Below are 27,988 nucleotides of genomic sequence, written 5' to 3'. Positions count from 1 at the left end.
CCACACTGGCCCCAGAGATGGAAATTGCTGGGGCGGAAAACAAAAATCTGGGGCCCACTCTCAGTATTCACGTGCGGCAATGCATTGTCTGTTTTTCTTCATCGTACTGAAACCACGGAAATTCTTTCAACCATTTGACATTGAAATTACGACAGCGCTTCGCGCTTTTGGCTGCATCGGTCTCCTTTTTTCGTTTCTCTCCACCCTGTTCTTCATCTTCATTTCCATGTCTTTTTACACCAGGGATGTGTCGCCACATTTTGCGTTTGGCATTTGAAGGCGATACTTATCTCTCACGCTAAAGAGCGCAATCTGGGAGTTATTTCCCTTGTGGCATTGTCCTTCGACGATTTCAAAGTTTTTTTTTTCTTGACTGCGGCATTGATCGTAACGCAAATTTCAGTGACGACTTTGACTGGCGATTTTTAGTGATTGGCTCTGGCATTAGAATTTTCGGTTTGTCATTGTTGGAATTTATCCTGGGGCGGAGTGGGCCCCAAGCTTCGGCAATGTTTGGGGCGGAACACAAAACTCTGGGGCGTTCCGCCCCCCGCCCCCGCTAGTGTAGAACCCTGGAAAGCATTGCTACAATTGATCTGCTCATAGTAAATCAAGCACACATGGACAAAATCTTAACACATCAAATTGGTATACAGATTTGTTTTAATAATATGCTGAAGGCATCAGCTGTCAAGCATTTATAAGGCACTTCACCCACAACATTAATCAGGGACACTAGAATTGAAGAATATGTAAAAGAAGCAAAAAGAAAGTCACCTTTCAAATGCCGCATTGTCTGAACAGTTTTGACACATCCTGCTTGCCGCTGTGCGCGCAGAGAAAATGTTATCTTCGCAGCTGGCTGCAAAATCCCAATCTCAACAACTTACAATTGCATTGCACATGTGTGATCAGTTCTGGTGTCCCAATAATGCTACAGTATGTGAGCATTTTTTCTTCAAAAGAAAAAAACCATGACTCATGGAACAAGAACCATATGAAACCGTAAAGACTGGACACAATGAGAAACTTACAGTAAAAATGTTTTCTTTCTAGTTGCTACTAACATCTGCAGATCACAGACTATTGCTGTACTCTTTTGAAAATCACAAACAAGCTTGGACCTCTGTGCACAACATGTAACTTTATGTATACATTTTTTAAATACTACTGTTTGGAAACAAAATTTAGAGAGGAAAAACTTGGACCCTGTTGAAAAAACAAGCACTGACTGGGGAAAAAAAGCTAAAACAGGCGAAAACACACACTGGAAGCCTCTACTATGATGATGGCACATGAGGGATTTACTGCCAAACCCTGTGCAAAGGTAAAAGGAAAGGGAAAAGTAACCCTGCTGTAAACAACCTAACTTGAGAAACAAAATGTGAACAGGACACATTTTCACAATTAACTTAATTAAACTTCATGTCTCATATTCCTATTCCACTTGGGTAGAGGATATTGCATGTACATTTTATGTATGAAAGACCATTCCGCTCATTGAAGCACTGGATGATGTCTGAAATATTCACCAGGACCAGTCATCACAAACCATACGTTTTGCGTCATATATTGTGCAAGATTTGGAACATTCGTCACTGTTCACATCACATTTTTATTTAGCCTAAATGCAAATAAAAGCTCAAAACCACCGTCTTAGCAATTTTCATACCGGATACTTCTTGCCAAAGAATCAAGTAGTCATACAAAATAATATCTCACAACCTTCTGTTGGACGGTCAGACACACAAGACAAGCTGTCACACAAAAATGCGAAAATACTGTATTGAGAGCTCTTTAAGTGCATAACATTATTTAAAACTAGATGATTACCCGCTTCGCCGGGTACCGGCTTCGCCGGGAAGAAGTAGAGCCGAATACCAGGCTGCGCCTGGGACCCGGCTCTGCCGGGTGTACGCCGGCTTTGCCGGCGCACGAAGGAAAGGAGATAAACGCGCAAAACACTGGAGACCTTCTAAAAATAGTAACGTGCAGTGACCTTCTAAAAATAGTAACGTAGTAACGGGAATATGGATTGACGCCACACGGAGGAAGGGAGATAATCACGGCTGAAAACACTGGAGAAGATAAGGAAGAGTTACTGGTAGTGGATCCCGACAAAAAAAACAAAATCGGTTCAGCGCGCACAGCGCTGCGCGCTGAGAGCACGTGTTGAAATATCTCATCGATGAGGTTGTGTCCGGGGTGTAGCTGAATACGGTGTCCAAATTTGAAAAAGATCCACCGAGAACTTTGGCCGTGCATCGCGAACAGACAGACAGACAGACAGACAGACAGACAGACAGACACTAGTCGTATATATATATAGATGAGTTACAAATACATTTCTTGATATGTAATAAACATGATTGCTGAAGGAGGGTAACTATGAAAGATATCGAGTGTGTCGATTTATTGATTTAGAGACTAGCTTGACTAGCACTGGAGACGACATTCTTGAGAGCCTCCAGTCCGTTGCCGAGAGATCCCGACAGGTTGACCACACCGTACACTGCAGAGTTGACAGCACTGGACACAGACAGGCCCACCACTGATGCTCCATTCTTCACAACAGATTCTGCAAGATAAGAAAAACAACAAAGGTTCATTTACTGCAATGCTCTGGCAAGTTCAACACCCAAAACCTGCCAAAGCAAACAGCTAAACAAACAAAAAAAACAATAGCACGAAATTTTGCATAGAGACGTTTTGTGCGGTCAAGCAAAATTCCTGATCACGCACACAAAATGAGGCCCTAGATGGGTAGTACAGTGGAACGCCCTGATTTCAGTCTGCCCCCTTTCCAGAACTTCCTTCTCTAGATTCTCTTTTCATAACCTCTGTATTTTTTGTTGTTGTTTTGTTTGCTTAACGCCCAGCCGACCACGAAGGGTGATATCAGGGCGGTGCTGCTTTGACATATAACGTGCGCCACACACAAGACAGAAGTCGCAGCACAGGCTTCATGTCTCACCCAGTCACATTATTCTGACACCGGACCAACCAGTCCTAGCACTAACCCCATAATGCCAGACGCCAGGCGGAGCAGCCACTAGATTGCCAATTTTAAAGTCTTAGGTATGACCCGGCCGGGGTTCGAACCCACGACCTCCTGATCACGGGGCGGACGCCTTACCACTAGGCCAACCGTGCCGGTATAACCTCTGTATATGTACCTCTAGTGTAAGACTTCTTCCTGTTTAAGACCCGATGTCCCAAATGTTAAAGGTCTTTAAAAGGGAGGGGAAGGGCGATTCCACTGTGGTATTTTTTTAAGCAAATGAGCCCACTTTATAATAATGATAGCAACCCACTAAACCCTACCTACTACAGAAAACATAAGGAGCCTGATAATTAAGACATTTGTGTACACAGACTCCCCCCCCCCCCCCCCCCTCCCTCTTTCACACACACACACACACACACACACACACACAACTGACCAACGACAGCAGGAAGAAGGGTAGGAGAAGGAGCTGCCTTGAAGATCAACACTGGCCCTCGCAGAGAAGCGGGCACAGCAAAGCTGGACCCCTGGACACCGGTCAAGACGGGCACACCAGCGGCCACTGAACCCACCAGCTGCAGCTGACCATTAGCTGAGGTGACAGAAACAGCGACACTTGGGGAAGGTCCAGCCTGGTTGCTGGTGGTTATCTGCATTAAAAAGATGATATAACTGAGCAACAGTAATTCAACTTTTACAGCTGATGATTTGAGGAGCCTTAGACTACAATTCTATAAGCTCAGTAATGTAGAATGGTTTAAGAAAAATTGGTAAGAGCTTGTAGATTCTAAAGTTCAATTTCAAAACCCAATTTAATTCCAAAACCCAGTTTAAGTATATATCTGTGTATACAGTATTGTTGCGGTCGTGAATCACAAACACCTTTCAGTGCCTTATCATACATGCTGTTCTGGATGCACATTTTGAATTGCAGATGTGGTAGAAATTGTGCAATACAGTTGAAACTGCCCTGACAGGCTCTTGACATCCACCTGCCCACAATGACCACCTATAATCCCAAGTGATTTTTGTTTAATATAATTTACCTTTCCATAGCAACCACCTATCTATGGTTGTTGTAGACAAGTTTGACTGTAATTGCAAGTCACCAAAATCACATGCCGACCCTGGTTTACAAAATCAAAATTAACTTTGGTCAACTTTCAAAATTCAAACTTATTGATGAGCCTAGACGGGCGTTGTGGCGGGGTGGTAAGACGTCGGCCTCTTAATCGGAAGGTCGAGGGTTCCAATCCCGGCCGCGGCCGCCTGGTGGGTTAAGTGTGGAGATTTTTCCGATCTCCCAGGTCAACTTAGGTGCAGACCTGCTAGTGACTTATCCCCCTTCGTGTGTACACGCAAGCACAAGACCAAGTGCGCACGGAAAAGATACTGTAATCCATGTCAGAGTTCGGTGGGTTATAGAAACACGAAAATACCCAGCATGCTTCCTCCTAAAGCGGCGTATGGTTGCCTAACTGGCGGGGGTAAAATTCCACTCGTGCAAAAACACGAGTGTACGTGGGAGTTTCAGCCCACGAACGCAGAAGAAGAAGAAGATGAGCCTAAAATAAGTCTGATTGGGAATCACCTTTAGTCCAGCTTCTTTCGCAAGTACAGGTGCGTTGACCAAGTTAAGTATCACACCCTCAGCCCTTGATGAACGCAGGTAGCCAGCAAGAAAAGCAGCGCTCAGGTATGAACCAGCTTGAGCTAACTCTGCCCCTGGAATGCATCAACCATAAATTTTTTAACAATGAAGTCTGTTGAAGGCTGTTATATCATCACAAACAAAATCATACCGGATCTGTATGCACACACACACAGAAAACACACACACATGAACAGAGCGTCAAAAACTTTGTTACTGTAACCCAACAAAAAGAAGTTAACAACCTGGTTGGGTGACATGAAAATACTTTCACTCTCTTCTTGCACCTCGACATAAGACCTTGAATAGCATGCATCCATGATCAGCAGAATGAATGTATACACAAGAAGAGCAAACGCTCGATCGAGTCACTTTCGCAGTTCTGAATATTATATGAGGCATCAGATGGACAGGAAGAAATTGCTATTCACAACACAATGAGTCACGTTCACATAAAATTTGAGCCCGGTCACTTTTATAGTTTCCGAGAAAAGCCCAACGTTAAGTTGTGTGTTGCCGAACAGAAAAGGCTAGTTATCTCCCTTGTTTTTCTGATAACGTTCGTAAAAGGCTACAGATGTAAATACTTTGATGTAAAGAATAATCCTACAAAGTTTCAATCACATCCGATGAACTTTGTCAAAGATATAAAATGTCTAATTTTTCCTTTGACGCTGACCTGTGACCTTGAAAAAGGTCAAAGGTCAACGAAACCATCGTTAAAGTGTAGAGGTCATTGGAGGTCACGACTAAACAAAATATGAGCCCGATCGCTTTGATAGTTTCCGAGAAAAGTTTGTCAAAGATATAAAATGTCTAATTTTTCCTTTGACGCTGACCTGTGACCTTGAAAAAGGTCAAAGGTCAACGAAACCATCGTTAAAGTGTAGAGGTCATTGGAGGTCACGACTAAACAAAATATGAGCCCGATCGCTTTGATAGTTTCCGAGAAAAGTCCAACGTTAAGGTGGTGTCTACGGACGGCCGGCCGGCCGGCCGGCCGGCCGGACAGACTAACACTGACCGATTACATAGAGTCACTTTTTCTCAAGTGACTCAAAAACTGACCAGTGGTTTGCAGTTGCAGAGCTGATGCAGAGCCTGGTGCCAGCAGAGTGGCCAAAACACCCAGACTCTCTCCCAGTTTTACCCAGGGTTGGGTGGCTGGACTCAAAGCATTGGTCAGCGCTGGTGCATTGATCTGGAAATATGTACATGCAACACAATCAATCAATCAATCATTTCAGTGAATCCTTGTTGGTCTTGGAAAAGATATAATTTTCCTTAACATCCAAAGGAAAAAGTCAACAAGCATTCAGGCAACCTGATGGTTAAATTAATGGAAGTACATGTAAATAAAATTCATCAATACATATATGCTCTTACTTAAATATATGTCATCAAATGCAATGGCTCTTATTCTGGCTCGCGGATTCTTGCGCTCACGCCCCAGATAGTTTTACCAAGATTCTTTATTGTAAAGTAAAGTGAAGTGAAGACGGTAAAAAAACTTCGTGGGCCACCAGACCTCTTTAAAGAGAGGAAGAGAGAAACCGTCCCGGCAAGGACAGATTCAGGGGAAACTACTAAGTAAAAATTTACAAAGCACAATGATCTCCCTTATACTTCTAGAAGTACATATTCTTTCAACTGGAATAAACGAAACGAAATTAAAAGAAAATTAAAAATACTGTCGGAGACAGAACACTCCCCGCCTGATATCTACTCGATATCACTAAGACAGGACAGAAAATCAGTAGTAAAATAAAGGAAGAAGTCCTGCACTCAAAAGTAGGTAGGCAAGCAAACAAAAAATGTGTAGCGACGGTAACTGTCTGGTCTCAGTCTGTGGTTCACAACCGAGTCAGTCATCGGTGTAGGCCTACTAGAGAGGAATCAGTTCTGTGATAGGTCTGACGTAGAGTTTGGCCTGATTGTCTTTAATCACTCGGATCTCAACCGACCGAACAAGATTGTCACGGGCAGTTGGGAAGGTTTGTAGATCGACGGGTGTGGGTCTATTTTGTAGGAACTCACTAGGGCCGCCAAGCCAGACCTGCAGTTTCTGACACAGGCTCTCCGGTGAACTCCTTGTTGCTGCGTCGGCAGGGTTGAGGTTGGTGGGCACATGATGCCACTGGTCTGGGGATGTCAATCGCCTGATCCTCTCGACTCTGTTAGTGACGTATGTGAAGAAACGTCTCTTCTCATTCTTGATGTAACCGAGCACGACGTTGCTGTCAGTGTAGAAAGTCACACTGGGCGAACTCAAATCAAGCTCTTGTTCAATCAACTGCCATATCTCTGTGGCAAGAACCGCACTGCAGAGCTCCAGGCGAGGGATGGTGTGGCCGCTAAATGGGGCAAGTTTGGCTTTTCCCATCACAAACCCAAGGTGAAAGCCTTGTTCATGGGGCACCTGAACGTAGGCCACCGAAGAGATAGCCTTCTCTGAAGCATCGCAGAAGACGTGGTATTTAGCATCGGGTGACTGGGTAAGGGATGTTGGAAGAAACATGCGAGGTGTTTCGAGCCCTTTGATGTCTTGGAGGGACTGTTTCCACAGCTCCCAACGGTGGCGGAAGTTGTCCGGGATGGGTTTGTCCCAGGCCTTGCCATCTGGAGACACCTCTCGCAGGAAAATCTTGCCACTGATGGTTGCTGGAGCGAGGAAACCAAGAGGGTCATAAATCCCGTTGACGGTGGATAAGACCCCTCTTCGAGAAAAGTCTCCATTGGAAACCTGGGGGGAAATGTCAAATGTATCTCTTTCCAAGTTCCAGCTCAAACCCAAACATCCATGAGTTGGTAAGGGGTCAGTAGGCTGGAGGTTTTGCAGCTCCGTGGACAGTTCTTCTCTGGGAAAGGCTGCCAAAACACTCCTGCTATTTGAAACAACCTTGTGGAGATTGATCCCGCCGTTTTTTTTAAGCTCTCTTTGCGTGCGCTGCATGAGGTGGACAGCTTGGTCGACTTCAGGAACGGAGGTGATCCCGTCGTCAACATAGAAGTCCCGCTCGACGAACTTCTTCACATCTGGCGCACTGTGGGCAATGCTCTTCCGGAGGCCGTAGGTAGCAACCGCTGGAGATGGACTGTTGCCAAAGACATGGACACACATCCTGTGTTCCACGAGGGGTGCGTCAAAGTTGTTGCCTCGGTACCAAAAGAAGCGTAGGAGATCTCTGTGTTCTTGGTCAACGAAAAACTGGTAGAACATCTGTTCTATGTCCCCAGCTATTGCCACTGCATCTCTGCGGAACCTCAGCAGAATGCCAAGGAGGCTGTTTGTCAAGTCTGGCCCAGACAGCAGCAGCGAGTTCAGAGAGACGCCTTCGAAGGTCGCTGACGAGTCGAATACACCGCGGATTTTGTCAGGTTTTTTGGGGTGGTACACTCCGAAAAGTGGAAGGTACCAGCAGTGTCCAGCTTTACCCTGGGGGACCTCTTCAGCGGAGCCACTCTTCAGGATCTTCTCCATAAACTGGAAGAAGTGTTCTCTTTTTACGGGGTTCTTCTTCAGTGATGCCTCCAAGGCCTTGGCACGACTGACAGCTTGGGACCGATTGCAGGTGGGGATTGGTTTTTCCGATCTCAGGGGAAGAGGAGCCGACCAACGCCCTTCTTCATTTTGCTTGAATTTCTCATCCATGAGAGCCAAAAATGCTTTGTCCTCCACGGACAGCCCAACCTTGTCATCTTCTGGCGTTCGCTGGAAAACTTCAGCTCCGACATCTTTGGCGACGTCGACCTTCAAGCTGAACGGGCAAGGTTCAAAAATGGTCCTTCTTCCATCAATGACGTTCGTCTTGGCAACTCTGATGGTCGATGGTCTGTGGACTTTGTTGAGGCACACATCCCCGATGATTACCCAGCCAAGAGGCAGTCGCTGTGCAAATGGCGATTTCGGTGGGCCAACAATTTGCTCCAGCACGTGGTGGGCTTCAGGGAGGTCCCGTCCAATCAGCAGTGCGATGGGGATTTGTTGGTCGAGAGGAGGGATTCTTTTCCTTATGCGTTTGAGATGGTCATGATGTTGGGCCACTTCAGAAGAAGGGATTTCTGATCGATCGCTTGGAATGGTGTCGCATTCAAGTACGTGGGGCAAGGTCAAGGACCTTCCGTCAGTGGACTGGACAGTGATGTTCCGGAGCTGACGACCACTCATCGCTTGTGTTCCGCCGCAGGACGTTAGCTGATATTCAATTTCACTGGGGGACGAGCCTAGCTGATCCATCAGCTCCGGCGTTGCCAGGGAGGCATTGCTTTGGTCATCCAAGATCGCGTAAACTTGGATCCCCTTGGTCTTTTCAGGGGGGAAAACTTTGACCTTCACCACCTTACCGCAGGATCTGCTCAGGTGACCTCCTTTGCACAAGGTGGTGCACTTTGCGGACACCTCCCCGCCATGCTTTTCGATGGGATCCAGGGATGCTGATGATCTGTCCTGATGCATGGTGGTGTGGTGCCTTCCAGAGCAGACACTGCACTTAACCGACATATTGCAGTCCTTTGCCCTGTGGCTGGTGGAAGAAAGGCATCTGTAGCACACTCCTTTCTCTTTCAGGGTTGCCTTCTTCTCTCTAAGTGATTTTGCTGCGAAGCCTTTACACTCCAGCAAAGGGTGCCTTGCGGTTGTGTGGATTGGGCAAAGCTGGGGTTTTGCTTCAAGGTTGGTCTTTCTGGAGAGCACTGGCTTGGCCTTTTTGTCGTTCTCCAAATTGAAGGCCGGGTCGTTCTGAATTGTGGCACAAGTTTTAACGAAGTCCACAAAAAACTCAAAGGGGGGGAATGGGGCGCGGTGATTGCTTTTGTATGTCGCTGCGCGCATGACCCACTTCTGTCTGAGGTGGTGAGGAAACTTCCGTACCACCATGTTGACCCCTGTAGACGAGTCGTAAAGGGCAAACAGAGGGGCGAGGACAGGGTTCATCTTGGCTGACAAGATTTCTTCGAGGAGGTCGCTCAACTCGTAGAGGCTGCGCTGATCTTTAGAGATAGGTGGAAACTCCTCCAGCCTTGCCTTCAGGCATGCCTCAATGAGCTCAGGTGAGCCAAACCGCTCGTCCAGGCGCTTCCAGAGGAGTTGGAGTCCTCTCTGAGGATTCCCGATGTTGGCAGACCTAAGGCTCTGGGCATACCTCTTGGACTCTGGTCCAAGGTACTTGGCCAGGAGGTCCAGCTCCTCGGCAGGAGAGACATCCAAGTCGAGCATGATGGATGTAAAACAGTCTTTCCAAACGTGGAATGACTCCGGGCGTTCATCGAACGGAGTCAATCGATGAGTCAAGAGATCCCGCTTCATCCAAAACAATGAGGCAGCGTCATGTGATGACTGGACTGGTAGGGACGTGTGGTTCTGCCTGGGTCCAACTGCAGAACCCTGTGTATTGAGGCGGGAAGAGGCTCTGGAAAGAGTGGGAGATGCTGCGTCAGACGGCTGGCTGTAGGCATCGTCGTTCGACAATCTTGGCTCGTGCCATCGACGTTCGTGCGTGGTGGACGTGGAGTAGTCCTGGAGGGCGGGCTCCTTCTTGATCGTTCTTTGAACAGTGTGGAGGCTGGGCTCGTCCCTCAGCCTGAGGGCGCTCAGCTCCGCCAGTTCCTTGGTAAGATAGGCTTTCCTTTTTGCCAGCTGGTACTGTTCCTCTGCAATCTGCAGCTCGAGTTCCACCTCTGCCAGTCGTTGGTTGGTGACGGAGAGGGTTCGGGCTCGAGCAGTCTTTTCTTGAGACATCATAGTGGCGAAGTTTTTTGACTTTTCTGGCTCGCGGATTCTTGCGCTCACGCCCCAGATAGTTTTACCAAGATTCTTTATTGTAAAGTAAAGTGAAGTGAAGACGGTAAAAAAACTTCGTGGGCCACCAGACCTCTTTAAAGAGAGGAAGAGATAAACCGTCCCGGCAAGGACAGATTCAGGGGAAACTACTAAGTAAAAATTTACAAAGCACAATGATCTCCCTTATACTTCTAGAAGTACATATTCTTTCAACTGGAATAAACGAAACGAAATTAAAAGAACATTAAAAATACTGTCGGAGACAGAACAGCTCTCATTTTCTCATTTCTCACCCTAAACCCAAAATGCAACGGCAAGTTGACAAATGATAACTGAAAGAAATCGCGCCATTCTCCTCTCTGAAAAAAACAAAAACCACAGAAAAAGATTTACTCACAGCACCAAACAACTTCTTGCCCTGCATAAGGTCAACGAACTGTTCAGCGATCTCCACGGCAACGCGACTCTGGGCCTCTATGGTGCTGGCCCCCAGGTGAGGGGTGGCCGTCACTTTCGGGTGCTGAATGAGACTTTGGTCCTTGGGCGGTTCCTGGGGGGACACAGGGTTCAGGGTTTATTCAATCTCAGGCCCTTTGGGGGCTTGGAGTAAACAGTCACAAATTACAACACAGATAAGATATCTTCACACAAAAATCAAGGTGAAACCATTCTATAACTCGTTAACAAACAAAGAGAGAACTAAATTATTAAATGTTTATACAAGGAGAAAAACATATTTCGGTACATCTCTTATTGTAACTGCTCCTAACTTAAAAAAAATTTGTTTAAAGAACTTGTTCAAAAGCAGCACTCACACAATACACAAAACTACCTATAATGCATATCTGTTTCCGTGGTTTTTTTTTATTTTTTACATTGAGTCAAGTTTTGACTAAATGTTTTAACATAGAGGGGGAATCGAGACGAGGGTCGTGGTGTATGTGTGTGTCTGTGTGTGTGTGTAGAGCGATTCAGACCAAACTACTGGACCGATCTTTATGAAATTTTACATGAGAGTTCCTGAGTATGATATCCCCGGACTTTTTTTTCTTCATTTTTTTGATAATATCCGGCTTTTTGTGAAAGTTGAGGTGTCACTGTCACACCCTCATTTTTCAATCAAATTGATTGAAATTTTGCCCAAGCAATCTTCGACGAAGGCCGGACTTCAGTATTGCATTTCAGCTAATTGGTGGCTTAAAAATCTGAAAATTGTAAAAAAAAAAAATTGTTTTATAAAACGATCCAAATTTACGTTAATCTTATTCTTCATCATTTTCTGATTCCAAAAACATATAAATATGTTATATTTGGATTAAAAACAAGCTCTAAAAATTAAAAATATAAAAATTATGATCAAAATAAAATTTTCGAAATCAATTTAACCCTTACACTGGTGCAATTCTGTAACACATGTTACATAGCCAGTTACATTAACAGAGAAAAATAACAAAAAACGGTCATATTGGTTTTCGCATCCATGGGAGGTAATCGGAACCGACCAAACAGACTGAGCCAGTAGCGCGACATATGTCGTGACAACCAGGTGACAGTATACGTAAAGTAGCGCGACATATGTCGCGACAACCAGCCTAAGGGTTAAAAACACTTTCATCTTATTCCTTGTCGGTTCCTGATTCCAAAAACATATAGATATATGTTTGGATTAAAAACACGCTCAGAAAGTTAAAACGAAGAGAGGTACAGAAAAGCGTGCCATCCTCAGCGCAACTACTACCCCGCTCTTCTTGTCAATGTCACTGCCTTTGCCACGAGCGGTGGACTGACGATGCTACGAGTATACGGTCTTGCTGAAAAATTGCATTGCGTTCATTCTGTGAGTTCGACAGCTTGACTAAATGTTGTATTTTCGCCTTACGCGACTTGTTTTGTCTGACGTTGTTTTTGGTGTGTGTGGTTTGTTGGGTGGGTTTTTTTTTTTTTTTTTTTTTTTGGGGGGGGGGGGGGGGGTGAGGGGTGGGTGGGACTTCATGTGAGTTTGGAGTATTTAAAGTTCCAGAAAACGTGCAGTGGTTACTTTCCTAGATTTGTTTAAGTTTAAAATTGACAGAGTTACTTCCCATGTCATGTGAGGGAAAAGGTCAAAAGGGGATCCACAGTGTACTTTCTGTGCTTGGGAAATTTCTTCAAGACAACCCATGCAGTCCTGAGGAATACGCTCCTGACTAAATTACTGTAACATTCTGCTTGTGTCCCACTCTCCTCACAAAATTCGTCAAGACTAGCACTACTGCTCTGTACAGACTCTAGAGCTCGTAAGAGCTGCTTCATTAGTAATACCACCACAAACACACACACACACACACACATATATATATATATATATATATCACCATCGCTGCATTTACTCCTTGCACTTCAAAGTAAATCTACTTAAATAACATATGGGGCCTTTAACGTACACAAAACGCTCTATGCTCAGACTATTCATTGAAATACTAGAACACGTTCTTTTTTTTCTTTTTTTTCACCTCACAAAATACGTCAAGACCAGCGCCACCGCACTGTCCAGATTCCAGGGCTCTTAAGAGGGCGGCTTCTTCGATAATGCCACCGCGAGCACAGTTCACCACGCGCACACCTTTCTTGCACTTAGCAAACACTGCATCGTTGATAAGATCTGAAACAAAATAACACCTTCTGTTGACCACAACGAACCGCTACAGTGAAACAAGAAAGTTCACTGCACATAATATATGAGACTTCACAAGGCAACATTTTTATGCTGATTTTTGAGTCACTTGAGAAAAAGTGACTCTATGTAATCGGTCAGTGTTAGTCTGTCCGGCCGGCCGGCCGTCCGGCCGGCCGTCCGTAGACACCACCTTAACGTTGGACTTTTCTCGGAAACTATCAAAGCGATCGGGCTCATATTTTGTTTAGTCGTGACCTCCAATGACCTCTACACTTTAACGATGGTTTCGTTGACCTTTGACCTTTTTCAAGGTCACAGGTCAGCGTCAAAGGAAAAATTAGACATTTTATATCTTTGACAAAGTTCATCGGATGTGATTGAAACTTTGTAGGATTATTCTTTACATCAAAGTATTTACATCTGTAGCCTTTTACGAACGTTATCAGAAAAACAAGGGAGATAACTAGCCTTTTCTGTTCGGCAACACACAACTTAACGTTGGGCTTTTCTCGGAAACTATAAAAGTGACCGGGCTCAAATTTTATGTGAACGTGACTCATTGTGTTGTGAATAGCAATTTCTTCCTGTCCATCTGATGCCTCATATAATATTCAGAACTGCGAAAGTGACTCGATCGAGCGTTTGCTCTTCTTGTTTTTAGCAGCTATTGTATTTTGACTTATTTACATGTACGATGAGGAGCACTAAATTCCTTTTGAGTGTTCCGTCCAACACATCTGCGGATGTGTTTTTGTTGTTGAAATAATACGTCAACAAAATTAAGACAGTGAGCCATATCATTTCAAAACAAAAAGAAGATTAAAAGTAATGTTTCCTTTTGGGATAACACAGTAAAACTCTGTACTTGTAAAAACCCTCTGAATAGAATAAAGGACACTATCTAAATAGATGAAACCTCCCATCATCCCTTGGTCTGTACATTTATACACTTTATCGTCTCCTTTTCAAAACTTTCATGTAGGTCAATGTATAAAAGTCCCTGGCCCTAATGTGTCTACTCATAAAAGGTATTGCTGTACCGTTTTACATGCATGATTCTTTACAACCTTTCACTTACTTGTGGTGGCCGGAATAAGAGGGGTGTGCACTGTGATAAAGTCTGCTCGCTGCCAGATCTGTTCCAAGGGAAGCCACTCTGTGTTGAACTCTGCAGCCACATCGGCACTAACAATTGGGTCAAAGCCTATTGTCTGAAAACAAGACGATAATTCAAATAACTGTTTTGGTACAGTTGAACTTGTCTATATATAACGACCACCCAAAAGTGGTTGTTTTAGACAGCTAGGTGGTTGCTATGGAAAGGTGCATTAAAGAGAAAAAGAACTCCTCGGGGACACTGTGTGGAGGTCGTAATGAGCAGGTGACTGTTATGAGAGGTGGTCGCCCAGGGTTTGATCTGGTTGTTTTTTTTCATTCGAGTATTATTCACTTTATCCTTCTTCTTTCCTACTTTGTGTTTTCTTTTCTGCTGGATAGTCTGTTTCTGTATGAAACACTTACAGGAATTAAGGGTCAGGAAGTACCTAGCAGGCGCATATTGCAAGCAAAGAAAACTGACAATGACCTAGTTTTGTGATTGCATAATTTTAAGCAAACAAACACAAACAAAGCAACACTCAGCACCCAGAGACTTGTGTTATGTGTTACTTTCGCTTTTACACACATCACCACAAGCAAACGTTGAGAAAACGAGGAAAAAGAAGTGGTAAAATACCAACCGTCATTCCAAATGACTGCATCCTCAGTGCCACTTCTTGGCCAATGCGGCCCAAACCAATTATGGCCAGCGTTTTGCCGTTCAGTTCGATTCCCATGAACGCTTTCCTGTCCCATCGCCCTTCCTTCATAGACTGTGCTGCCCTTGCCAAATCTCTAGAGAAAATTAAAAAAGCTACTTTAGAAGCTGGTCAAAAGACAAAGCTCAGATAAGATCATGTGCATTGGATTGTAGACTTAACGGAAGTGTATACTGTATACTTCATTCAAGTGACACTGTGTCAAATATAACTTCTCTCAATCAGTTTGACAAGTACAGTGCTCACATGTTAAGACCCCCAGACTTCTTCTTCTGCGTTCGTGGGCTGAAACTCCCACGTACACTCGTGTTTTTGCACGAGTGGAATTTTACGTGTATGACCGTTTTTACCCCGCCATTTAGGCAGCCATACGCCGCTTTCGGAGGAAGCATGCTGGGTATTTTCGTGTTTCTATAACCCACCGAACTCTGACATGGATTACAGGATCTTTTTCGTGCGCACTTGGTCTTGTGCTTGCGTGCACACACGGGGGTGTTCGGACACCGAGGAGAGTCTGCACACAAAGTTGACTCTGAGAAATAAATCTCTCGCCGAACGTGGGGACGAACTCACGCTGACAGCGGCCAACTGGATACAAATCCGGCGCGCTACCGACTGAGCTACATCCCCGCCCCCAGACCCCCAGACTTAGATTCATAACCAAATGAAGCAGAGCGCTATTGTCTAAGAGATTTCTCTGGATCGAGCAGATGTTAGTATCGATCACAGTCCCTTTGTTCCCAAGGCATAACACTTTCCGTATTTAGAGGTCTGTTTTCTCAATGCTCGTCACTGCATACCCTCTGAATGAACTCTTTTATGTGTCGGTAAAGCAAAAATAAATTCTCTGCCCAATTCAGCGTACCTCTAGTGATTATGAACACCAGGGGTTAAAAAACATGTAGGGTAGGGTTTGCTGCTGAATATAAGAAGTATTGTTCCTCCACAAAGGTGGTCATCCCAATATTTACCTCAGTTAATTGCTGTGTTAGTGTTGACAGTAAACATAAAAAAATCAAATATGTTTGAAAGATGTTCAAATTGTGCCACTATGTTTTGAGATATAACTCAATAAATCAGTACAACTTACAATTAAGCTGCTAACAAAAAAAAGAGACAGAGAGTGGGCAAAAACTAAGTATATCCCGCAGAAAAATAATGTTCTTCTTATTCAAAACACTGTCATGCCTACAACAGATGTCGCATGTAAATCAATACTTAGTCTGCTAGACGTAATTAAAATGTAATCTCTACACAAGGAAAATATAGCTATAAAAGTATTGTGCACTCGATCATGCTCCCATGACATAAAATCAAACAGCCTGTGAGACATGAAGCTAAACTCTCTCTCTCATGCTCACAGTACAAAAATCGTGCAACTGTCAAAACAACTGCCTGCAAACACACCAAACACAAACAACAGGTTATGGAGTGTGTGAATGAATCACCTTGTCAAGCTGATGATAAGCGTACATGTATGTTCAGCTGCACTCAGAGTGTTTCCACCGGGTGTGCTGAAAAGGGAAAACAAAACAGTATGAAATAATACTCTTTAATTAATGCTTTACTCTTCCACACAGTCTTCTTTGTTCTTGTTAAATAAAAGTGATATGTTGATTTCATCTGATACTTTATTTATGTCCCATTGCTGGGAAATTGAGGTCACTAGGGGGGAAGGGATTGATTATTCTGCAACCTCATAGCAGAATTAAGACAATAACAAATAAATAGCAATACAAACAACCCAATAATTACTGGAGTATAGCTAACCCAAAACAAATTTGAATAACAACAAGCTAATGACATACAGTATGTACATGCTGTGTTTTTCATTAATAAGGACCAACGCAAAAGCAAACAACCAAAACTAGATAAACATGCTTATCAAAACAAAACTGGACTAACTAAAAGTCAAGAGCAAAAAATAAATCGTCATGTCCTAAAAAAACAAAAAATTACATGCATAACATTTTTACAACTCGCACGTGACAAACAATAACACTCTCATGTGTCACAAACTTTAGCATGATGTACAAAACAAATAAACATGCATGCAGAAAAATTAAGTTTGACACAGACTCAGTAATCAATAAATTAGCATGACCATCCAAACACAAACCTACAAGCGAACAAAACAGTTAACACACATTCAGCCATATGACTTACTTCATAACAATAATGCCTCGTTCAGTGGCTGCTTTGCAGTCAATGTTATCAACACCAGTACCCGCTCGGCCGATGATTTTGAGGTTTGAACCCGCTTGGATGACATCGGCCGTCACTTTGGTGGCAGATCTTACAATGAGTCCATCGTACTTCTGCAAAAAATGATCACTAAACCACATTAAATTAATAATATTACTAGCTGGACCAGCTTTTTCACTTTACAAAATGAACAAACAAATGAGACAGAGCTAGTGCAGAGGACAAAACTGACGGAAAACAAAAGGTGGCAAGAAATGTGTCAGAAAGCAGGGAAGAATTCATCAGAGAAAAATGTGAACAATGAACACACACACACACACACACACACACACAGAGAAACATTCATTCTGAGAAAGAATAAAATGCTTGGGGTGGAAGGTGGGGAAGAGGATGACAACTTTTGTATCTTTACAGAGCACAGCAAAATAATGCGCCTGCTTTAGGCATACTTTTGCGCACCTTTCATTCGGCAAATATAACTGAAATTCACCAATTCTGAATTCTTGTCAATTTTTGAATTCACGACTTCTCTCTTCTTTTCTTGTTGACCAACTCAGGAGGTTGGCTGTCACTAGACCCCCTTTAAAGAAATTCTCTGTTTGTAAGTGTGCCAAATTTCCACAATAAACACCCATTCTGATAATCATCGCTCCACGGCTATCGGCTATCGCCAGTAGAATGAGCCGAACTCATTTTGACCTGAGGTCAGGATAAATGAACACCTTGAAAGGAATATAAAGAATCTATTTTTTGTTTTGAGATTATATCTGTTCTGACTCATACTGTACAACAGTTTGAAAACTTCAAACATTAATTGCGAAAGTATATGTGTGTATGGTGCGGTTCTTTAACCAATTACTGTACATGATCATTAATTCTACAGGTGAGATTAATAAAACTATGGAGAGAAAAAAAGCCTAAAGCTGCTGGGAAAAAAACATAAAAATGAGGAAAATTCTACAGAAGCACAGAAAAGTAGGGCATTTTGCTTTAGTTTGCTGGTGAAGCATTTTCATTGTGAACCCAACTTGACCCAAATTCTTAATGCACTTTGAACAGTGCACAGTCACAGTCTGGGCCCCACAACCTAGTTGTACTTCATGGAAAATAACTTAAAATTCTGCCTGTCAGGACAGTCACCAGGTTAGAATGGAAAGTAACTGGGTCATTCAGGCGACCAGTACATGCATATATTTAACAGGCCTTTGAGGTTTCTAATTCAGGAATCTCATGAGAACACAATATGATGTCAGGTGAATTTAGAGATAGAGAGGGTGAGAGAGAGGGTGAGAGAGAGTGAGAGAGAGAGACAGACAGACAGACAGACAAACAGACAGAGTGAAACACTGATTTTTTTTCTCTTTAAGAAGAGGCCAAATTATCTCCATGTGCCCAGAGCAAACCATGCCATTACTGCAGTAACTTGTATTCATAACCTCATAATCCATCAATTCAAGACGGACCATTATAATTTCATGACAGCTCTACATTGCAATTTGCATTGCATTAAAGATAAACCAATTTTAACAAGGTGGCATATGGAATCCAACACAAAGGCAAATAAAGTTACTTTTTCCCCATACACATTTTTTTTTTTTTTTTTTACAGACATTTGGCTGTGATAATCAGCTTTCTCTCTTGGACCATTGAGAAACAGATATGAAGTAGCTGTGCTGAAATTCTACAGCATGTCCGATTTGCTGTTTGTAATGTCTGTAAATTTTCTCACACTCTTGGAGGTCCTATAAGGGGAGAGGGGAGTCTGCAGTTGTACAGCAAGGAAGAGTCCTAATAGATCAACCCCGGAACTGTCACATTTTTATGGGTTGCTTTTATTGAGGCAAACTTTCCCAGGTGACATTATAGGCCAGTCACTAGCGAGGGGTGTGTCTGAAATATTATGGACACAGGGAACATGTGTGAAAAGTTTGCAGAGTCAATAGCAGCAAGAGTATTCACTCTTTCAAAACCCATACAAACCTGGGCCAACAGATTTATTTCCAAACATCGTCTATTAGGCCAATTCAGTGTTTGTATACCAGTTCCATTTTTCAGAGAACCATGGAGGGGGGCTCCAAAGCTCTGACCCTCCTGACCTGGCCTCACTTTTATTTTTCACCCTCAACCGGTGACATGTGCCTGTTACAGGAGTGATGTTGGCAAGTCAAAGTCTCTTCATTTAAGTTTTTTTTATATTCTAGACAGACTGAAGAGTTATTACATGGTGACACTTCTTGCTATTCTATGCTGCTGCTATGCTAACTTGGTTTTTCTGTCCCCAGAACTAATGTCTATTTGGGACATTACGTGGTTATATGCTAGGCCACTTCTTGTAAATATGAGCCAGCACATATATTATATAGGTAGTATAGTTTTTTAATTTCGTGCGCCTGTGGTCTAACACACGTGGTTCGTGGTTGCATCACCGTCCCCACCTGTCTCAGGCCGCCGTCACACATGTGGAAAGTTTTCAAGGCGAGTCTCTCTCTCTCCGGGTCAGTTCACGGTTTGATCAGTCTCTGTCTGACCCTATAAATATGTGCACCAGGGTTGGGGGGGGGGGGGATTTCCAGGGTTTCTGAAGCCCCCCTGCTCTCCCCTTACCCGATAAATGTACCTTTACAGTTTCACAAAGAGAGACACAAAATACCCCTTTCTGAAATGCCGCTAAATTTCAACTGCATGTGGGGGCCACCCCTGTTCCGTCCCCCGGCGTCTCATTTACTGAAGCTCCTCCCTTTAATACACCAGGCCCAGCCGCATCGGAACTTGGGTTTTTTTCTTCTCTTTTTCTGTGATCGGGTTTACCATGTACGTTGTGAGAATAGGCTTGTGTCTAAAACTTCCTCCGGTGTCACGAACTGAAAACTGCCTGAACAATCCTTCTCATTGCGGTCAATGCGCATGCGCTAACATGGGGAGATTAATCAGGTCGTGAACAACCTCAACCTAACCAGCCCTAACCCATTGTTCGTTCGGTCAAAGGTCGCATTTTTTAGGTCCAAGATTGGCGCATGCGCATTGACCACAATGAGAAGGATTGTTCAGCAGAGGTTTCAGTTCGCGACACCGGCTTATGCCGTATTAAAGATCAACCCCTCTCTCTCTCACACACACACAGAACAACTAACACCGATCAGTCCGTACCATTATATCAGTCCCTTTTTACATTGAGTCAAGTTTTGACTAAATGTTTTAACATAGAGGGGGAATCGAGACGAGGGTCGTGGTGTATCTTTCTTTATTTGGTGTTTAACGTCGTTTTCAACCATTCAAGGTTATATCGCGACGGGGAAAGGGGGTATAACCTTGAACGGTTGAAATGACGTTAAACACCAAATAAAGAAAGAAAGAAAGAAAGACTGAAGATTCTACGAGTATACGGTTTTGCTGAAAAAAATGCAGTGCGTTCAGTTTCATTCTGTGAGTTCGACAGCTTGACGTTGTATTTTCGCCTTACACGACTTGTTTTTTCTTTGCCTGCCTGAATCAGTAACCACTATAAATATGGCGCTATGGAATCAAGAGAAGCTCAAGTTATCACAACTCATCATAGCCCCCCTCCCTCAATTATTGAATGTACCCGGACACTGAGGAGTCAGTCAGGCCGCCAGTCAACAAGCTGTCAGCTGATCAAAACTTGGTCACCTAGCTTAGTGCGGTTTTTATCGTTGGGTGTCACGATTTCATCTTTCGCCTGTGTACATATTTCCCCCTCGACATATATACTCAAGACTGAAATGTTGTTTCCTGGTAAAATTAAGAAGTGATGTTATTTATGGACGAAAAGCATGTCAGTTTCTTGCATGTGAAGAAAATTGGTGGTAAAATTTAATAGATTTCACCCCCAAAATCGAACTCTTCGAAAACGTGTACTGAGTGGTTACGTCCCTTGAGTAAGAAGGAAAACATTTTAGGATGAATCAAATTTCTAAGTTAAATATAACAAATTGGTTGGACAAATTTGGCCCCATGAATGTAGGGTACACAAAGTCGCTCATCAGTACTATCGAAGGGTGTTTTTTTGTTCAGTGTAGAGTTTATACTAGATCAACAAGGCCGAGAAGCGAAATATCAACACGGCGAAAGATGAAAACGTCACATCTGTTTACATGCATGCCCCTCCATCCGTGTGTGTGTCAGTCTGTGTTTGTGCGGACATATTTCCTTCTCGTCTGACAGATTCACACATAAACACCTCTCTCTCTCTCTCTCCCTCTCACACACACCCCGGCCCTGTCAAGATGACGTAAAACGGGAAGGCCAATCCGGTGTAACACGAAATTTTTACTCCACCGTGAAAAATTTACTCCGGAGTAAATATTTCGTACGAAATTCTTACTCCGAGTACACTTTTCGTACGAGAAAAGAACTCCCCAAGGCACGAAAAAATTACTCCCTCCACGAAATTTTTACTCCCCATTTTTACATTTAGTCAAGTTTTGACTAAATGTTTTAACATAGAGGGGGAATCGAGACGCGGGTCGGGGTGTATGTGTGTGTGTGTGTGTGTGTGTGTGTGTGTGTGTGTGTGTAGAGCGATTCAGACTAAACTACTGGACCAATCTTTATGAAATTTGACATGAGAGTTCCTGGGAATGATATCCCGGCCGCTACAGCGCCAAACAGGCTCGTCACTTTCACTCGCGGCGGACTACGTTCAGTTTCATTCTGGGAGTTCCACAGCTTGACTAAATGTAGTAATTTCGCCTTACGCGACTTGTTATTACTTCCAGTAAAAATCTCGTACGCAAAAATGGGATGCGGGCGAAGGGATAATGCCAATAAGTGATCTCGCGCACACGAATGTCGCGCTACCCTCCTTCCACCACCAAGACTAACAGGGGACAAGGGAGTAAACATTTTGTTCACCTGGCATGGGAAGTTAAATTGCTCGTGTTGGGGTGAAGTAATTTATTCGTTATTTATTCGTCAGGGGAGTAACATTTTTGTATGAAATGTTTACTCGGAACTCACTTGTCTTGGGGAGTAATTTTCTCGTGCAATGGGGGAGTGCTTTTTTCGTAAAGGGAGTAACTTTTTCGTACGAAATGTTTACTCCGGAGTAAAAATCTCGTGGGAGTAATTTTCTCGTGTTACAGGGGCAAAACATGATTCTCCCTACGTTGCTATTTATCAAGAGAATCTGTTCAGTCGTTGTTTACCGAGAAGCAATGTGTTTCACCGCAGAACACCAGCCGGTCAAATCACTGAACGCAACGAGTTTACGTGCTTTCAGAAAAAAATGCACACAACCCACTGCCATCGGATCCATCCGCATGATGTGAAAAACAATGAAGGTTTGTTTTGTGGAACTGGTCGACTAGCCCGAGATCTCAGTGTATTACTTAGTACTCGTTAAACACAAAATACTGACACGGATAAGCGTGCGCACGCGCGCACAGTGACAGACATACTTATTTGCATCATGTTATTCTGTGCCTTCAACACTGACGTTCTTTTTACATTTAGTCAAGTTTTGACTAAATGTTTTAACATAGAGTGGGAATCGAGACGAGGGTCGTGGTGTATGTGTGTGTGTCTGTCTGTGCGTGTGTAGAGCGATTCAGACCAAACTACTGGACCGATCTTTATGAAATTTGACATGAGAGTTCCTGGAAATGATATCTCCGGTCGTTTTTTTTTCGTTTTTTCGATAAATACTTTTGATGACGTCATATCCGGCTTTTTGTAAAAGTTGAGGCAGCACTGTCACACCCTCATTTTTCAATCAAATTGATTGAAATTTTTGTAAAGCAATCTTCGACGAAGGCCGGAATTCGGTATTGCATTTCAGCTTGGTGGCTTAAAAATTAATTGATGACTTTGGTCATTAAAAATCTGAAAATTGAAATTTTTTTTATATAAAACGATCCAAATTTACGTTCATCTTATTTTACATCATTTCCTGATTCCAAAAACATATAAATATGTTATATTTGGATTAAACACAAGCTCTGAAAATTAAAAATATAAAAATCATGATTAAAATTACATTTCTGTAATCGATTTAACAAGAAGAGCAAACGCTCGATCGAGTCACTTTCGCAGTTCTGAATATTATATGAGGCATCAGATGGACAGGAAGAAATTGCTATTCACAACACAATGCATACCTGAAGAATTCAAGACATACCTGTGACCTTGAAAAAGGTCAAAGGTCACCAAAGCAGACGTCAAAGTGTAGAGATCACTGGGAGTCACGTTCACATAAAATTTGAGCCCGGTCACTTTTATAGTTTCCGAGAAAAGCCCAACGTTAAGTTGTGTGTTGCCGAACAGAAAAGGCTAGTTATCTCCCTTGTTTTTCTGATAACGTTCGTAAAAGGCTACAGATGTAAATACTTTGATGTAAAGAATAATCCTACAAAGTTTCAATCACATCCGATGAACTTTGTCAAAGATATAAAATGTCTAATTTTTCCTTTGACGCTGACCTGTGACCTTGAAAAAGGTCAAAGGTCAACGAAACCATCGTTAAAGTGTAGAGGTCATTGGAGGTCACGACTAAACAAAATATGAGCCCGATCGCTTTGATAGTTTCCGAGAAAAGTCCAACGTTAAGGTGGTGTCTACGGACGGCCGGCCGGCCGGACAGACTAACACTGACCGATTACATAGAGTCACTTTTTCTCAAGTGACTCAAAAACAATTGCATCTTATTCCTTGTCGGTTCCTGATTCCAAAAACATATGGATATGATATGTTTGGATTAAAAACACGCTCAGAAAGTTAAAACGAAGAGAGGTACAGAAAAGCGTGCTATGCAGCACAGCCGAAAACCACTACCGCGCTGAACAGGCTCGTCAGTTTCATTCCGTTATGCACAACTTGCGGCGGACTACAGTCATTGTGAAAAAATGCAGTGCGTTCAGTTTCATTCTGTGAGTTCCACAGCTTGACTAAATGTAGTAATTTCGCCTTACGCGACTTGTTTCAATTGTAATCATGCACAAACTGAAATTCAGACATCAGTTTTCAGCCGCGTGACTAACTATACAACTCAAAACTTATAACCAGCCTGTCACATCTTCCCAAACAACAAGGAGATGATGAAATTGTCGGCCAGCTGACAACAAAAAGTGCAACATCGACAATACAGCGGACAGGGTTGACAGTTTTCACCTTCCGGACAAATACACGCCAGTCGACATACCATGTGCCGAGCTAAACTTACACGCTGCCCACTGCCCTACGGCAGTTCGCACGGCCGCGACGATGCATGACGACACGCACGACAAATAAACAGGGGGGGCATGTGACTCGCACTGCGGCCGAGGCTGATGCAACCAAGTTTCAAAGTCCAACACTGACTTCACCAGAAGTTTTGCGTTTATTTATTTATTTTTTAATACGATGAGTGAACTCTCACTGAGTATAACTTGGCCAGTCGGTCACCAAGCCAACGGCCTAACGAGCACGCAAGAACAAAATATTCTCACAATCACGATGTAATGAAACTGACCACCTGATCCCCCCCAACATGACCGCGAGTCGTTTAGGTTACGGTGACTCCGTTTCAACCGCCATTTTTTGTTTGTTTGTTTGCTTAACGCCCAGCCGACCACGAAGGGCCATATCAGGGCGGTGCTGCTTTGACATATAACGTGCGCCACACACAAGACAGACTCGAGTCGCAGCACTGGCTTCACGTCTCACCCAGTCACATTATTCTGACACCGGACCAACCAGTCCTAGCACTAACCCCATAATGCCAGACGCCAGGCGGAGCAGCCACTAGATTGCCAATTTTAAAGTCTTAGGTATGACCCGGCCGGGGTTCGAACCCACGACCTCCCGATCACGGGGCGGACGCCTTACCACTAGGCCACCGTGCCGGTTTCAACCGCCATGAAGGCCATACACATACAATACTGAATATAATTTAATTGTGAGGAGGCTTTGACAAGGGTCAGAGGGTTTCTTCTGGTCAGCGAGGTCAGAACCAGCCGGGTCATGAAAAGATCATATCGGGTTAAACTGCAGGGTAAACCCGGCCGGACCGGTGTGACGTAATATGACAGCGGGGCCAAGATGACGGCGTCACACCGGTGTCACGATTTCATCTTTAGCCTGTGTACATATTTCCCCCTGACATATACTCAAGACTGAAATGTTGTTTCCTGGTAAAATTAAGAAGTGAAATTATTTATGGACGAAAAGCATGTCAGTTTCTTGCATGTGAAGAAAATTGGTGGTAACATTTAATAGATTTCACCCCCAAAATTGAATTCTTCGAAAACGTGTGTTGGGCGCAAAGTAAGAATCCGGGGCAGAGTTGGAATAATCGGGATTTCCCGAAACCTCATTTGATTTCCAACAAAGCGCCGCATTTCCGGAAACGAGCTGCCTCGTTCTAGAAATGGCAACCCTTCGACTGGCACAAATAAGTATACCCTTTTCACAGGTCATGAATAAGGTATATATGAAAAAGCAAGGCCTCATACAGGGGAAGTCTTGAATGAGGGGGGGGGGGGGGGGGGCACTGTGTAACAATTCTCTCAGTGACACTCAGCGAATGCAGCTAGCTAGTTGCTGCTGTCTCGATCTATTTTGAACACAATGATTTTTTTTCTCAGAGTAGAGTGTTAGTTTGTTACAACAGGCTGAAATCATCTTTAATTAATTTGAATCAACATTTTGCAACAATCAATCACATCCATATAGCGCACAGACTTGCACATCACGTTTCAAGAGCCTAGATTACCATGCAGTGACAAGAGCCTACTCAGTAAAGGGACGTAATGCTGTCTCTGCAGCCCAGAGAGACTGTGTGGGTTTAATATATAATCAGTTAAGACTTGAGTAAAAAATTATTACAATCGATAGTTACCAGTGAAAAGTAATATCGGAACACTCTTGTTGTGTTTTTGTTGTTGTAAAATGTAAGATCTGAAACGTTAAAAATTACGTAAAATTGGTGCGTTTTGGTCGAGTGGGATGGGTCGTTCAACTGTGTTGTTACAGCCCGCCGAAGTTATCAAAAGTGTTTTTGCTTTTTGTAATTCGGTTGGTTTGGTGCGTTATACAATGCATCTGCTTTTTCAAGACTAAGCATTGATCACTTTAAAACACAAGGATCATCATAGGCCATCGTGACTTGTATCATTTTACATCGCATTCTAAGAAAGAGCAGAATTCTCACTATGCGCGCGGTACATTTCTAGAATCGCGTAGCGCAAAGTTGGAATTCCTACAATGGCGGCCATTGTTGGAATTCCAACAAAGAGCAGGTCATTTCCGGAAAAGCGCCGATGACGAGATGGGTCGCAACACGTGTACTGAGTGGTTACAAGGCTGCTAGTTCGATCGACTGCAGCATATTTTTGTTTAATCTGAATATTTAGGATTCATTTCTGTGTCATATGGCCTAGCACTCAAAATGCAGAAAAAGTCACAGCTTGCATTATTTGATGACATCTTGCAAGCGGCCCTGCATCCCTGTAACGGCGTATTGGTTATCTCTGTTACCCAAGAAAAACCCTACCCATATTTAAAACAGATTTAATCATAGAAATGTCAGTAAACACAAGACAGCAAGTAAACCAAGCCAAATATAGTACACACAAATCAAAATGAATCTCTTGCTATAATCTGCTGTTACTCTCCTTGTGAACTGAAATCAGTCACCGGCTGAACATCCATGAAAGCGAAAGGCCCACCATGTTTTTTCTTTCATATCCGTGTGGGTACATTTCCCACAGCACCGACACACACGTTTATCACTAAAACTTTAAAACAAAATCGAGGCGAAAACAAGCCACTCACCGGTATTTCGGCCAGCAGCTCCTCTTTGGACAGTTTGGTGTTTTTCACAACCTCTATCCCATTCGCTTGCAAAACTTCCACACACTTTGGATCAATCTCGTCGCTGATCAAAACCTTTCTCAATGCAATAACCATGGTGGAGTTTTGAAAGGACCGCTTTGTGTCACAGTCAGAGCTACTCAGTTCTCTACCTTGCAAAGACTCACAGGCGAAAGACAACTTCAGCTCAGGTGACACCACTTTTGTCGTCTGCCATGCGCGGAGTAATACGGCTATCAAATGTTTACTTTTGTGTCTAAATCGCAGCTGTGAACAATCAGAATACTTTTTCGTTGGGTTTATCATGTTTGTAAGCTTTGTCTTCATAAGCAGACAAATTGATACGGTTTGAATTAATTATGTCAAAATCAAAAGTAGGATTCTTTTTTGTGGGTCCGCACCACAGGCAACACTTAGGCAACGCTATCATTCGAAGGTATTCAGGTGTGACAACACCTGTATCCGCGGTTCGGATATATATATATCTTTTTATTATGTTCTCCATTCCATTTACATGCGAGTGTGTCTGTCTAAAATAGCACGAGTCTATTGTTGGTATTCTTTTTATGTATGTTTTATTTTCTACTTCTTCTTCGATCTTCTTCTTCTTTCATTAACCCAGGGACCTCTATGATTAACCTTATGGCATGATTGTACGACAGCAAAATACGCATGACATCTGTGTATGTGTAAGTGTGTGTGCGTGCGTGCGTGCGCCGTGCATGTGTGTGTGTGTGGAATATTGTGTGTGTGGTGTTTTTTTTAAAGTATACCGATTTTTCCTAATTTGAGCCTAATTGTGACTTCAGGAGCCGCGTGAAACTCCTAATTTTATTGAGGTGGCTGACCAAGACTACAAAACAGTGAATAATATATTTATGTGCATTTCATCTTTGAAATTAAAAGGAATTTGAAATGAACCAACACCTAAATGTTATTTGTATTTGGACTAAAAATGTTTAAAAAAAAAAGACATTTGACACTAGGTTGTCAAATTTCATATTTTGGTCAAAAATACAGATTTAACATATAATGTAAAGTGTAAAACAATCTCGTTAACATCTAC

At 43.2% G+C, this 27,988-nt stretch overlaps 1 protein-coding gene across 1 annotated transcript; it reads right to left on the bottom strand.

The window, feature by feature from the left end:
- Positions 1-645: 645 nt before the first annotated feature.
- On the bottom strand, positions 646-27,109 carry LOC138982438 (D-3-phosphoglycerate dehydrogenase-like). Its single transcript, XM_070355726.1, has 11 exons — positions 26,884-27,109; positions 17,077-17,228; positions 16,359-16,424; positions 14,833-14,986; positions 14,172-14,304; positions 12,930-13,078; positions 10,835-10,987; positions 5,727-5,859; positions 4,599-4,732; positions 3,444-3,657; positions 646-2,578 (listed from the first exon to the last, which is right to left on the bottom strand). Exons 1-11 carry the CDS (start codon positions 27,016-27,018, stop codon positions 2,421-2,423), a joined length of 1,581 nt encoding a protein of 526 aa, XP_070211827.1. The 5' UTR covers positions 27,019-27,109; the 3' UTR covers positions 646-2,420.
- Positions 27,110-27,988: the final 879 nt, after the last annotated feature.

The sequence above is a fragment of the Littorina saxatilis genome, linkage group LG12 (genome assembly GCF_037325665.1).
Source record: "Littorina saxatilis isolate snail1 linkage group LG12, US_GU_Lsax_2.0, whole genome shotgun sequence".
NCBI lineage: Eukaryota > Metazoa > Mollusca > Gastropoda > Littorinimorpha > Littorinidae > Littorina > Littorina saxatilis.
Note: the sequence above shows the minus strand (reverse complement) of the source record. Positions and strands in the feature narration are given on the sequence as shown.